The 14,452-nt window shown below is 38.8% G+C and overlaps 1 protein-coding gene across 1 annotated transcript in view; it reads left to right on the forward strand.

Moving 5' to 3' along the window:
• The window catches only part of DPY19L1 (dpy-19 like C-mannosyltransferase 1), a 41,625-nt gene that overhangs the window by 15,409 nt on the left and 11,764 nt on the right, over positions 1 to 14,452 (forward strand). The window contains exons 8-16 of the mRNA XM_077302777.1: positions 2,089 to 2,146; positions 2,721 to 2,812; positions 5,597 to 5,696; positions 6,664 to 6,741; positions 7,703 to 7,789; positions 8,722 to 8,781; positions 10,423 to 10,503; positions 12,127 to 12,228; positions 12,958 to 13,029. Coding sequence (XP_077158892.1) covers positions 2,089 to 2,146; positions 2,721 to 2,812; positions 5,597 to 5,696; positions 6,664 to 6,741; positions 7,703 to 7,789; positions 8,722 to 8,781; positions 10,423 to 10,503; positions 12,127 to 12,228; positions 12,958 to 13,029 — 730 coding nt within the window. The remainder of the gene's footprint in view (positions 1 to 2,088; positions 2,147 to 2,720; positions 2,813 to 5,596; positions 5,697 to 6,663; positions 6,742 to 7,702; positions 7,790 to 8,721; positions 8,782 to 10,422; positions 10,504 to 12,126; positions 12,229 to 12,957; positions 13,030 to 14,452) is intronic.

Genomic DNA, 14,452 nt, shown 5'->3' on the forward strand with positions numbered 1-14,452 from the left:
GACCACAGGTTGACTACCCCTGTTTTAGAACTTTGTGCACTGTACTATAATAATAAAGACCATGTTGCTTAGCACACATTACAACTTTTATGTATTTCTTTTTTAAAATACAAATTGGTGGAATGCTTGAGATGTAAGTGTCAAGGATACAAATTCTAAGGTTTGAAGGTATTTCTAAGTGTAAAGCAACCCAGGTGCCAAGAATTCATTTAAAAATACTGATATAAAGTCAAACAAGGAGCCTCTTGTGGCGCAGAGTGGTAAGGCAGCAGATATGCAGTCTGAAGCTCTGCCCATGAGGCTGGGAGTTCAATGCCAGCAGCCGGCTTAAGGTTGACTCAGCCTTCCATCCTTCCGAGGTCGGTAAAATGAGTACCCAGCTTGCTGGGGGGTAAACGGTAATGACTGGGGAAGGCACTGGCAAACCACCCCGTATTGAGTCTGCTATGAAAATGATGGAGGGCGTCACCCCAAGGGTCAAACATGACTCGGTGCTTGCACAGGGGATACCTTTACCTTTAAAGTCAAACAATGAAATGATATTTTTATTGTTTCATTAATCCTCTAGATGGCAGTGTTTGACAAGTAGATAAATTCAGGGGGTGGGTTAGGGAGCCATATTGGACTGAAGCAAGGGAACAAAGCTTAAGTCAGGGGACAAGTTTTCTTCTTCATGCACACTTCATCAGGTATTGATGCGCATGAAAGCTTATACCCAGAATTAAACTTTGCTGACTAATATTATTGAAGATAAGTCTATTAGAGCTTTTGGTTTTTCAGATTAACAATAACATTTCTTAATCAAAGACCTGCATTGACCTTACAATGATCTGGGTTAGTTCTAAATCCTCAGATGTATAAACATTGAAAAGAGAAATGGTTAAAAGAGAGGCTTAGTTAATGCATCCTCTGGTAGGAAAAAATCCATAGCTATACAGTTGTTAATCCCAATTGATATCTTCATTGTGCAGTTTTCCTTTTGCATCTTTTTGACCAATTATTCATGGGCCAGAGCACCTGAGCTGGTGGCGGCTGGGCATCAGGGAAAAGTCCCGATTATGCACGCCACCACCGCCAGCCAGGGCCCCGCCTGGCCCAGGCCCTTGGAAGACCCGTGTTAACGGAACGTGGGTTCTCCCAGAGACCTGGGACTCCCGAGGGCACAGGCGAGGGCCAAGCCACCCGAGCCCCGTGCATAATTGGAGCAGCTGGGGTTTTGGCCCGGCTTCTCCCCCGACCAACGCGGAGCCTACAGGGGCGACCCCCCCACCTCCCGCCATGGTGGGAGAGCAGCATGCTGCTCCCCACCATCCTGCATTGGGGGCCCTTGCCCCTGGTCCTCCCCAAGCCCCTGCCGCAGCTTACTGGCGCTTCTGATATTACACAAAGAAAGAAAATAGAACAGCAAAAGATATTTATTATGTGCCATAAAGCAGTTGAGTCATAAGTGAATATTTATGTCTCCTCACTTGAAAGGCAAGTCTGTCTTCCAAACATTATAAATTAATGAATTGTTCAAGGAAGAGATTCCCCTAGTCTTTGGATGTTACCCCTCCTCTCTGCTCCTTTCACTGCATGTAGAAGACAATGTCCAAGCATCCGGTAGATCTTTTACTTGTTTGAATACAGAACACTCCTTAGTCCAAATGGTTGCATCTTTGCACTTTCCATATCAGGTTAATGGTAATTATGTATTCAAATAACTGCAGGATTTCCAGATCCTACCGTTACATTCTGCACGCAGGGGTAGTCAAACTGCGGCCCTCCAGATGTCCACGGACTACAGTTCCCATGAGCCCCTACCAGCATTCACTGACAGGGGCTCATGGGAATTGTAATCCATGGACATCTGGAGGGCTGCAGTTTGACCACCCCTGGGGAGAAAATACGTAAGCCTGACCACTCTAGATTTTGCCACATGTACCTAGGGGCAGTTAAGAATGAGCTGTTCGGTGTCTGAATGGTTCATGTACAATTTTGTTCAGTCATAAAGTAAATAATTTATTTTTAATTATTTAAAGTCTTTGAAAACTGTTTGCTAACTCTGAAAATTACAAGATCTATTGCAGTTATTATTTTTTTCCTCAGTGGGAGCAGATTTGGAGGACTACTAACAGTGGCCTGCTATTTCTTCAACCATGGAGAGGTAAGCTACTCAGTATGTTGCTCTTTCTTGTAACAAAAAGGGAGATAATTTATTTCAAAAACTGATAATCATGGTAATGTGCAAAGTAAGACATCAATATCAAATATCAAGAAACATTTAATAAATGGATATTTATTATTTTTATTCATTTTTGTTCTTCCAAACTTCATCTAGAAATCAGCAGATGTGCTAGGTTTCTCTGTAGATAAGGGCAGTTTTTTCTTTTACTACTTTGTATCACTGTAGTGCTGCTTTCTTGTATTTCTAAGCACATCTGATCTTGAGCAGAAAACCAATAAATCACAACAGGATAAAACAGCATCAGGTATTGGGCAGTATTAATATCAGATGAAGAACTAAAGTGTAGGATTAGGAGTGCCACCTTTGTACTTCTTTTGTGTTCCTAAAAAGTCTTGTCCTGTAACATGCTGTTTCATTCATGTATGTATCATGGGTAGCAAGTTCCATAATGTTGGCATTACTGTCTATGAATATGAATATAAAATTAATTCTCATGGGGGGGGGAAGAGATTATAGGAACTATTAATTGAATTCACCTAGTGTTTGTTTCCAGAGTACTCGTGTGATGTGGACTCCCCCTCTTCGTGAAAGCTTCTCATATCCATTCCTTGTGGTTCAGATGCTATTGCTAACCTACATTCTCAGGTATGTTCTGTTCTTATCCCCAATTAAATAAGAAGAATCAAAAACAAAATTCCCAAATAAGTTGTTTATATACCTTTATTGTGCAGAGAGCATGGTGTTTCTACTCTGTGTGGTATATATGGTTTGAAGATTTGTATCACCTCACCTTGACTAGGCATTGAACGAGTGAGTGCCAGTGGCCCATAAACAGAAAGTTGAAAATAATCTGCAGAAACATTAATCCCCTCTGCAACAGATTTTAGCTGAGGGTTTATCTAAGGCTTCATATGTTACCATTTAATTTTTTAAAGGTTTCCTGCAGATATGCAGCCTAGTAATAGTTCTTCTGATTATAGCCTCATCCTTTTCTCCTTTCAAGTCCATTTAGCAACCGTTGCAACATTGGTTCCCAACCATTTTGAGCTCATGGGCACTTTTGGAATTTTGACATAGAGCGGTAGGTGCAGCCACAAAACAGTTGCTGCAGAAAGCACAGCCAAACTCACCAAGAAAGTCCAAATGCTGGAAGAAGAGGGATAATTTAAAAGTAGAAGCGAGAACAAAATGAGCACTGATGACAGAAGCCACTGAAATGACGTTATTTTAATCTGCACAGCCAGTGGGATCTCCAGTGCCATATCAGGAGTTATACTGGGCAAGAGCCCTGCCTAGCCCCATCCACTTTTTAAGAACACTTGGTGTGCACCAGGGAAAGGTACACACAATCACAATATGATAGAGGAAGGGTTTATAACAATGGAAGCTAATAAATGGGGGGCCACGTTAGCTCTCTGCACAGGACTGTGTTCTCAAGGCTCATGATAGAATGGCATGCATGGACCTCTTCCTTTTTCTATACATGACCATTGAGCAGACATCAAACTACTTCAGCAGTTTTTCCAGAGGGGGGAAAAATATTTTTTCGAGGATACTGAGAGAAAATCAACATTTGACCTTGCCAAATACTAGGCTTTATCTGTCTACAAGATGTGCCTAAAATGTCTGTATTGTCTCCCTTTTCAGCCTAGGGAAGAATAGTGGATTCAGGGCAGTCTTGGATACAGCTAAGCCTAATAAGAAATCAATTCAGAAGTTACTTTCTAAGTCTGAAGTTGTGAGGATATGGTGAAAACATATGTGAGCCCAAGACTCGCTTACCTCTGACACTAGATTAAGAAAAATCTGGCCAACATTGAATAAAAATAATCTAAGTAATGACTTTAGTTTTCCCTTTTCTATGTTAACGCTGTTGTTCTGTAGGGCAGGGGTAGTCAACCTGTGGTCCTCCAGATGTCCATGGACTACAATTCCCATAAGCCCCTTCCAGCAAATGCTGGCGGGCTCATGGGAATTGTAGTCCACGGACATCTGGAGGACCACAGGTTGACTACCCCTGCTGTAGGGGTTGCTAGAAAGATGCTGATTGCACACGAATCTTATACTTTCTTTTGTGTAACATGCCATTTGGTGCTTCTATGCATGAGTTTCTATTTTATGGCATTTCTCATGATGATATTTCATATGTGACTGGTGTTTCATATTATTATGGAGGATTAACCCATATCATATTAATATGGGAGCTTCTTAAATTGATTATATACAGCCTTTGTCATTTTAAGACATGTTGACATTTTTTGTTACATTTTCATGGTCTCTCTGCCTTACACTTATGGGCTTTGTGCCTGCATAAAGCTAGGATTCAGAAATTCAGAGAGCTAGTTTTCATGTGAGGTGTGCTACCACTGGGTCACAGCTTGAAGTGAGTATATCCACAGGGAAGGAGCTAAGCTTCTAATTCAGTTCTCCTTTATCTAGTGCAGCAGAGCAGCAGCACCATTTGGGAACCTGCTCTGTGAGATATTTTTTTTTGTAGTGGTTGTAGTTTTTTTCCCCCTTCCCTGTGAGTGAGTGACAGATTGGATGTATTACATGTTTGCTGGTCAATGAACTGTACATAAACTGTTATGATATCTGATGTGCTAGGATTCTCTCTGTAGCTAAGGGCAATTTTTACTGCTTTGTATCACTGTAGAATGAGCCTCTTGTGGTGCAGAGTGGTAAGGCAGCAGACATTCAGTCTGAAAGCTCTGCCCATGAGGCTGGGAGTTCGATCCCAGCAGCCGGCTCAAGGTTGACTCAGCCTTCCATCCTTCCGAGGTCAGTAAAATGAGTACCCAGCTTGCTGGGGGGTAAACGGTAATGACTGGGAAAGGCACTGGCAAACCACCCCATATTGAGTCTGCCATGAAAACGCTAGAGGGCCTCACCCCAAGGGTCAGACATGACCCAGTGCTTGCACAGGGGATACCTTTACCTTATCACTGTAGTACTGATTTCTTTTATTACTAAGCTCATATGGCCAAAGGTCTTGAGCAGAAAGCCAATAAAACCAATGCATCATTGACTTCCCTGTGCTCCCGAAATTCCACTTTTCACAAGTATCACAACCAAATCTCCAGAGATTTCCTAAGCCGCAGTTGTCAACCCTAAGTAGTCCTAACCCTGTGACATGACGTCACCACATTGTGCATCTTCCCCATCTCACTATATGAAAAAATTGAATGTGAACAGAGAAACACATGATGTCACCACATCACAGGGCAGGTGTTATGTTGCAGAGATTGTAGTAGAATGGGGGTGCTGCAACCTAAATTTATTGTAATGTTAGCTGCAATCTGTGATCCACACAAAACTGACCATGACGACATTTGAAGAACTATAGTTTCAGGTAAATAACCTTTTTTGGCTCTTGGTGTTAAAATTCCTACTTTTGTGAACTTAACTGCTGTTCTATTTTTCCCCAAGGGGTCGAAATGTTAATAGAAGAAGCCTGATTGCACTATCTATTGTTAATGCTTTATTCATGCTTCCATGGCAGTTTGCTCAGTTTGTTCTTCTAACACAAGTAAGATCATTTCCATGAATATGACTTCAATTATGGTTATCTACTTATATTTATTTATATTCTGCTTTTCTGAATAGCGTGTTCAAAATGAGGTGGCAGCTGAATACAAAATACATAAATAAATGAACAATAACTAATTTGTATATTAATTAAAAAGCAGGAGGAGATTCTAAAATTCACTGAGCAGGATGCAGTTTTTATTCTGTTTCCAGCCCACCCAGTTGACATGTGACATTGTTCCCTCTGCAGTGACTAGTTCTTGGTGGTATGATTTACAAGTTATGTTTTTGTACAGAGTTTATTTAGTACATACAATGCAAATGATAGAATGATTGCTCAAATAGCATTCTTGTTCGCAGGGCGGGGTGGGAATTTAACCCCCCTCCCAACCTTTTGTGATTGTCCCCATAGCAGCAATTCTGTGGTGTTACCCAAAGTATTTTCTCAGAATTCCAAAAGTGCTCACAGGCTCAACAAAATTGGACACCATTGATCTGAGTGATTAGTGTCCTCAAATCATAACAAGCCAAACGTTTGAGCTATGCTGTTTTTGGTTTGTAAAGCCAGGAATTGTACTTGCCTAAATATCAGCGCCAGGAGAAAAGTGTTTCAGCCCCCCTCCCTTTAAAGAAATGTGCCAGTCTTGTTCTTTTGAGGCACATAACACAGTAGCCATCATTGAAAACATAGAAGTATTATTCACAAAGGTTAATTGCTGTAGCTAAAGCAACTTCCCATATTTAGTCACAACTCTGAAATGTTGAATAGCCATTTTGTGTTGAATGTCACAGCAGTATAACTTTTTACTGTTTGGAAAATGAGGTGCCGTTATATATAAAACCCCTTTAGTTCTAAATCCTTTTGGCTGGCAGAGTACAATTATTAATTCTTTGGATCCTGGTTGATTTTCTTGTTGTTATTCTAGGCAGTGTATTTGTTCAATTATTTTTGTTATCGTTAATTGCAGATGGCATCAATTTTTGGGATATATATTTTGGGATTCATGGATTCATGCAAACTCCAGATGATACTTTACGCACATATGGTAATACTTTTTCATAAATTAATCTTGCTAAATTTTCATGAGTATCACTTAATTCAGAGAATACCTTTGATTGTGTTCACAATAAATTCAGGATTGTGTCTTAAAGAAAAAGCAGTCCCACAGGGAGCAATTCATTGCTGGTATACTTGTTCTCATTAGAAAGTTGCATTTTATTTTAACAGTTACGTGTATGACAGTGAATTAATATGCACAGAAGTTGGCCCTGCTGTCATGATCCGTCACCCCACCCATGAGTAATTATCTTAAGCAAGCTCTTAAGGGATTGTGTATGTGGTGGACAAAAATGCATGGGCTTGATAGCTGGGTCTACACGCCATAAAGTATGAACTCATTTTGCTAATAAGAAGCAGAAGTTGGTTTTCGACATGTATGTGATAGAATTAAAGAATAAGTCAAACTGCGTGAAATAAGCCGCAAATAAGTTTCTCGTTTGTCCATTTCCACATGTTAGTATGGTCTGTGAAATATAAATGTGATGCTGCAGGGAACAGCAATCAGAAATAAGTTGAAATATATTAAAATCGGAGTCCAGTAGCACCTTTAAGATCGACAAAGATTTATTCAAGGCATGAGCTTCCGAGTGTGAGCACTCTTCCTCAGCAAGCACTCGAAAGCTCACACCCTGAATAAATCTTTGTCGGTCTTAAAGGTGCTACTGGACTCTGATTTTATTGTGCTACTTCAGACCAACACGGCTACTCATTTGAATCTAGAAATATATTGTTCAATATATTTTGCATATTTTGTGGGCTTCTTGTTGGAAGAGAAAACAAGATTATCGGTGAAGACCAAGACTTTACAAAGGGTAGCACCTGTATTTTCTGAGAATGTTCCATAAAAACCCTATATTACAGAATGTCTCTATGACCATATTGTTGTTCGCTTGAACACTGAATTAAAAAGAAGTTATTATTTAGATACTTTGTTTATGTTGTTTTAGGCATCACTTGGAGCCTGTTTTTTCTTGATGTTTGGAAATTCTATGTTGCTGACATCTTTTTATGCTTCCTCTTTAGTAGTTAGCTGGGTAAGTTCATAAAAAATATTCAGTAAAATTTTGTTTTATGATATTGGATTACCACAGTATGGGCAAGATGCCTAGAAAGGACAGTTAGTTTGCAAGGTATGTAGCTCTTATGCTAGGAGTGGGAGGGAAAATGGGGAAGGATGAGTCTCCAGTAAATATATGGAGGTCCTTATAAACATGCTCTATTCACAGCTAATTGGGAAGGAATTCTGGGCAAACTGTGTGTCTTTGTATCTGGAGCTGTCCCTAATATTGCAATGAGTGGAGAAGAACTTTTGCCCGTTTATGTCTGAATTATTTCTGGATCTGTAGAGTTAGCTAGAATGATCTAGAACTAAGTCTAAAAAATAGTATTCAAGCTTCATCTTTGTATCTTCTTAATATCATCAATCTTAAGAAAGTATATGTTGATTAATAAAAACCATTGGAAAGATTATATTGTATAGTATTTCATTCTTTTGGGGAATTTAAAGACAAAAGCCAAGTAGTATTGTTAAAGGAGGCGAAGTAAGCAGAGGAATGTCCAGCTTTGTTTTTATGATCTGGCCAAACTGGTCTTGAAGTATGCCTAGGCCAACCCATATTTCCATTGCTATCGTCCTTGATCATTGTTTTTAAACATCAGAAATGAAAACCTGTATTGGCTCTGCCAGGTGCTGGTGTAACGTGTATATAGTTTGCACCATCAGGCAAGAGATTTATATATAGCTGGCAGTAGAGTACTCCCATCTCTGCCCGTGGAAATCAATCATATAAAATGTCAGTGCTCTGTACTTAATTCATCGATTTCAGCTGACAATGTTTCTTCCAGAGTGTTTGGTGATTCCCATCCCTCCCCAAAAAAGTTTCATCCTTTTGGACTATAGTTTGGGAAAAATATTGTAGAAATCTTGTAGAAATCAAAGTACTGATAATCAATTTTGTTGTTTCAGGGTATTCTTGAACTGGGTCCTAAATACTTGAAGCAATGTAGAAAAGACATTCCGTTGTGGGTAAGGTTTGACATACCATGTGATACTATAATATTATTAGATTTATTGGTCACTAAGATGATAAATAGGTCACAGTATTAAAGACTTAATGTTTTCAAGAAATATTAACTTCAGAAAGTTACCATAGTTTTAGACCTCTCAAGGCTTGTGCTTAATTTGATAATTTAAGTAAGTGCCACTTAAATTGGAGATCCACTCAAGTTGGAGAGGCATGGTTGGACCCACCCCAATAAACACTTACCTATCTACGTGCATTAGTGAGAATAAATTAAACACATACTTAACCATTTTCTTTTGGAAATAACAAGATATTCTCTTAAAAGTGGGCTAAGGGAATAATAATTTGGAAAGCCCCCCACTTCAGTGAGACTGTTAACTTCTCATCCTAAGTTGTGTTGCTTCTTGCTCACCTGGTCTTGAATCTCAGCAGTCTATTATTGTATCACAGTTGTTCTATATCACTAATTACTAAGTAATCTGTTCATCTAGTCCTGAATCTGTAGAGCATAAGGGTGGGGGGCATATTTGCTTTATCTCTTCATCAGCTTACTATATGGGAGAACTGGGAGGCAGGATTCATACACATACGTCCCAACTCACATCTACTCTCCCACCACCTATTCCAGGATACTCTAAAATTGTAAAGGCTTTATCTGCTTGTAGATTGGCTGGTAAATAGGACTTCTCTCATCAATGGAGTGCAGCTTTTGCTGAAAGACTCTGTTAACAACTGGGAAGTCTTGCTGGACCCTGGCTGCTTGTTAGCAAAATGGCAATGTATTTTTCCTGGCTCATTTTGTTAGGAAGTTGATTGCCTGTTTACTAAAGACTCATATAGGCACACCGATCCATGTTTCAGGAACCTCAAGCTTGGGTTGCTTTTCATAGGACTGTCCTTTAAGAAGATAATTTGTAAACTTCAACTGGTGCAAAATGCAACTGTCCATTTGCAATCAGGGGCTGTTGGTCAGCACTATGCTACTACTGTTTTGAGGTCCTTTATTTGCTTGCCATTTTGTTTCCAGGTTCAATTAAAAATACTGCTGTTTTTGTTTAAAGCTTTTCATGTTCTGGAAAGACAGAGGCAGTGCTGATTAGTAAGGCAAAGAGTCTTGAAGGGCATTGATAGCTCTCTGCACTTTTGAAGGAGTTCAACTGATCTTTCCTTACTTAGTTAAAAGACTTGGGGTTATACCAGATCCAGCTTTATCACTGAAGAAGCAAGTCAGAGGAGCTGCAAAAATAAACACCTTTAACCATCTCAGACGATCCTGTAAGATGGCTCCTTATCTTGATATGTCTGTTCCCATGCCACAATAGTATCAAGACTAGACTGCTGTAATGGACTGTACATTGGTCTCTACTCAAAAACTGTTTGGAAACTTGATTGATTATACTGACTCCATGTTTGTAATCTGCCTTGAGTCCCTGTGAGAAAAGTGGACTGTAAAACAAACAAACAAGTGAGCTGGGACTGCTTGAAGGTCCTCCTCTCCCTATATTTGCAGATATTATAACACTGAGACTTCTGGGCAATATATTCCATGTAAACCGGTAACAATCTTTGTAATTTTTTCTTTGCCTTGAATGATTCTTATATTTCTTTGGTTCTTCAGTGTAAACATTTCCTTCATTTTGCAGGCTGTGAAAGGATTTGCTTGGGTAATTGGGACAATTGTCTTGAAGTGGTTGATGTGTCTAATACTTGGAATATCTGATGATGTAAGTATAATAGAATGCTTTCATATGGTTGCCCTTGCATTCTTAATGGCCTAGTTCTAAGTACTTGCCTTTATATGGATGTAATTTAAATTTTTACTCAGATTGGATCCTAAAGACACTGAATACAATAAATTTGGGCTAATAGTTTTTAAAGGGTTTCTGTTATAGTTGCTGTGAATTGAAACTCACACTGTAAAAACAGACAACAGATTATTTTTCAGTTTTACAATTTTTGAGGGAAAAGGAAAAGGAAAAAAAATTAGTAAAAACCGAATAAATCAAAATTTATTCTACCAACTACTAAGAGCAAAAAAGTCAAATTGACATGATTATATTTTTAGTTCAGGTTCACTTATAAACATATTTTCATGGAATTCTTTCGAATCAAACCAGTAGTGTAGAGTAGTTTTCAAATAATCTCAAATGATTGACAAGTAACATACCTGATATTTTTATAGTGAATGGACAATGAAATGGTTACATTTTTCCATGAAATCATTTCTTGGACATGTGATTCTGGTGCATTTAATCAAGTAGTTATAACAATAATTTGGTCTTAAAGTAAACTTTTAAAGGAATGTATCTTATTCATATTTCAAATCATGAGTACACAATGATGAGGAAACTTGCCATATCTCTGTTGGGGAGTGTTGCCCTGGCAATGTATAATAAAGATTAGGTGTCTTTTGCGAACTTTGTCTAAAGTTAATGTTCCTCTTCAGCTTATATTTGTTGGCTAGTAGCCCAAGCAGTGTAATAATGCAGCTGCACACCTAATAAAAGAAAAGCTGTTCACAGCTTGAGGTGGTGATTCTCATTTTTTCACACATTAAAGGTAAAGGTATCCCCTGTGCAAGCACCGAGTCATGTCTGACCCTTGGGGTGACACCCTCTAGTGTTTTTATGGCAGACTCAATACGGGGTGGTTTGCCAGTGCCTTCCCCAGTCATTACCGTTTTATCCCCCAGCAAGCTGGGTACTCATTTTACCGATCTCAGAAGGATGGAAGTCTGAGTCAACCTTGTGCCGGCTGCTGGGATCGAACTCCCAACCTCATGGACAGACAGCTTCAGACAGCATTTCTGCCACTTACCAGTCTGCACCACAAGAGGCTCTTTTTCAAACATAGTGCAGGTTATATCCTAAAACTGAAGTGTTTTTGCAAAACAACTGAAACTGAAGCATATTTATTGTTAAATAATTTAATGCCTAGAAATATTTTATTAATGGATTAAAATATACAAACAAATGAACTATATGCAAAAATGATTTTTTGTGTAGAATATTTATCTCTCTGAACATGAAGTTTGTGTGCATAGCTGTTAGAATAGGTTGAGATCTCAGTTAGCTCCCTGAACCTTAAGAATGGCTAATTTTAGTCTTCGACAGGAAATGTTCTGAAATGCAGCAAAGCACACCACTATCCATAACCTGGTATAGCCTATATTGTTCGCAAACTGTGTTATCCTTAAACGCTTAAATTAACTGGTCTTTTTCCATGTACATTTCCATGGCTTTTTTGTTATAACTAATTTCCATTTAGGTAATGTAGAATGTATCTGAACATATTTAAATTCTTGAGATTATTTCTTTAATTAATGTTTTCTCTATTATTTTTATCAGGCTCATATAAGCAACCTGTTGAAAGCAAAACTTACTGGTTATAAGGACTTTGATACATCAATGTACACATGTGCTCTAGAGTTTGATTTCATGGAAAAAGAGGTAATACATATATATAGAAAATCCTATTCAATTTTTTACTCGCTCATAGGTTTTAATTGTCAGAATCAACTTCATGTAATGTTAGACACCTGTGAGGTTGTAATATAAAGCTGTTCAGTATCTTCTTTATCGGTAAAGGCTGGAATAGAAAGCCATTTCAGTATCTTCTTTATAGGTAAACATTCATGGTGATAGACTGTGGATTTGGTTTCTGCCAATATACCCTGTTTAATATGTGGAAAATGTTCACTAAAACCTTAAAGGAGCACTTGAATGCTAAAAGCTAGACTAGAGATTGTATTATAAAAGCACAGGTAGCTCTCGTAATGTCAGTATTTGATGCAATTTCCCCTCTGTAATGTGAAGTACAACAAACCATATATTGTGATATAATGACACTCCACATTACTTACTCATGCCTGAAGGGGGTTATGTGCAGAGTTTGCAAATTTCTCTTGCACCCAATATTCAGAAAGAAAATCATAACATTTCTAGTGTATAGAATTATACAGTGTATAGAATTATTATGTTTGGCAAACAGAAATATGAAAAGGGAAGGGGAGAAGCATGCAGGAGAGAATAGAAAGTCTTAGGGAAGATACTATAAGTAAGTGTCTTGCCTAAGGTGAACATATCTAGCATCTCAAAAGAAATTAGTGTATAATTATGAGAAAATTACTGTATTTATCACCAATTAAACTTACCACCAATTACATTTTTTCATTTCAGACTCCAGTGAGGTACGCGAAGACTCTGCTGCTTCCAGTAGTTCTTGTCATTTTTTTTATAATTTCACTGAAGGTAGGTATATCTCTCCCTCTTCCCTCCCTCATGCACAGGATTTCCCCTTTTCCCCCTTCTTTCTTGCTGAGCAGCCCCTATATTTATTATCTTCTTATTTGTTGGTTTGTGGCTGCCCCACCCTGTCACATTATATATGTGATGCTGCTCCAGCTCAGGGACTTGAGGGAGAAGACAAAATTACCTGCTTTGGTAATATTCTACTTTAGTAGTAGCACATGAGAGGCTTTTGAAAGTTCATAATAAACAAAACATTTTATTTAACTTGAAGGGGAAAAGGGCAGAGAATCAGGGGTAGAGCCTGCTGTGCAGGGAGGGGGTGGCCTAAAAATAAGATAAAAATAAAATGTGTGATGTGAACTGATAATAAAAACTGAGGTAACTTTGTGATCACAGTCCAGTAAATGTTTTTGCTTTTCAACGAGCTCTTTGAAACTTGGAAGAGAGAGGCTTTTTCGTTTCTGCTTTAACTTGCAAACATTGGTTTCTGAGTAGGGGTGTGTAAGAAAAAATGTGTTTTAAAATTTTTTTTGGATATATTGGACCCCCAAAATATTGATATTTCACGGTATTCCTGAATAGTTGGTAATATTTGGGTCCATTATACTTTATGGGGACCATTAAAGTCAATGGCAAATCTATCCTGGAGTATATTCTGTAGGTTTTTAATTTTATTTGCGGGGGGGAGGTCTGAATTAGAGGCACCAAATTTGCAGTGTATCTGCAAAGTTTCAAAAAGATTGGACTGGGGAGTCCAGTTCTATGGACACTACTACATACACAAACACAAAAAAGAACCACAAATGAATAAGTTAACCACGTTTTAAACCAACTGTCAAGAACCAAAGCAGAAGGAACTATCACTCCACAACTATCACCAGACCCAAACATCAGCAGTACTCCACAAAAATAACTGCAAACCACAAAAACAGAAGGAACCAAAACCTAAGGGAACAAAAAAAGACCCAAATCCCTTGGCCTCCCCCTCCCCTCCCCCAAATCTATGACCCACCAAGCCCAAAGAACAACAAAAAATGTTGTTCAGTCAAACTAGTCACTCTGCTCCAGACAGGCAGAATCTAATCCAAAGTCCACAACAGAGTCTCTCAGGCAGCAGAGAGGCAGCTGCAGCAAAGCCAGTGCATACTCTGCAAACCTCTCTCTCAGCAGTGGCATCTAGCTTAGCCAGACCCTTGTTTTTATGCTCTTTGCCCATGCACCAAATAAGTTCTGTGGTGAAATTCTATTTGTCAGTTTGCCACTACTCCCCCATCCCCACCCTGTTCCCTGGGAATGGTGGGGAAAGCAAGATAGTTATTTAGTTAGACATCACATTTGAAGCCAACAACCTTGCAAATTGCAACCTACAATGCAATGCAATTTTTAAAAAGCATTGCAGTGATTGGCTCTAAGGCACTTCAGC

Source organism: Paroedura picta, chromosome 11, assembly GCF_049243985.1.
Source record: "Paroedura picta isolate Pp20150507F chromosome 11, Ppicta_v3.0, whole genome shotgun sequence".
Lineage (NCBI taxonomy): Eukaryota > Metazoa > Chordata > Lepidosauria > Squamata > Gekkonidae > Paroedura > Paroedura picta.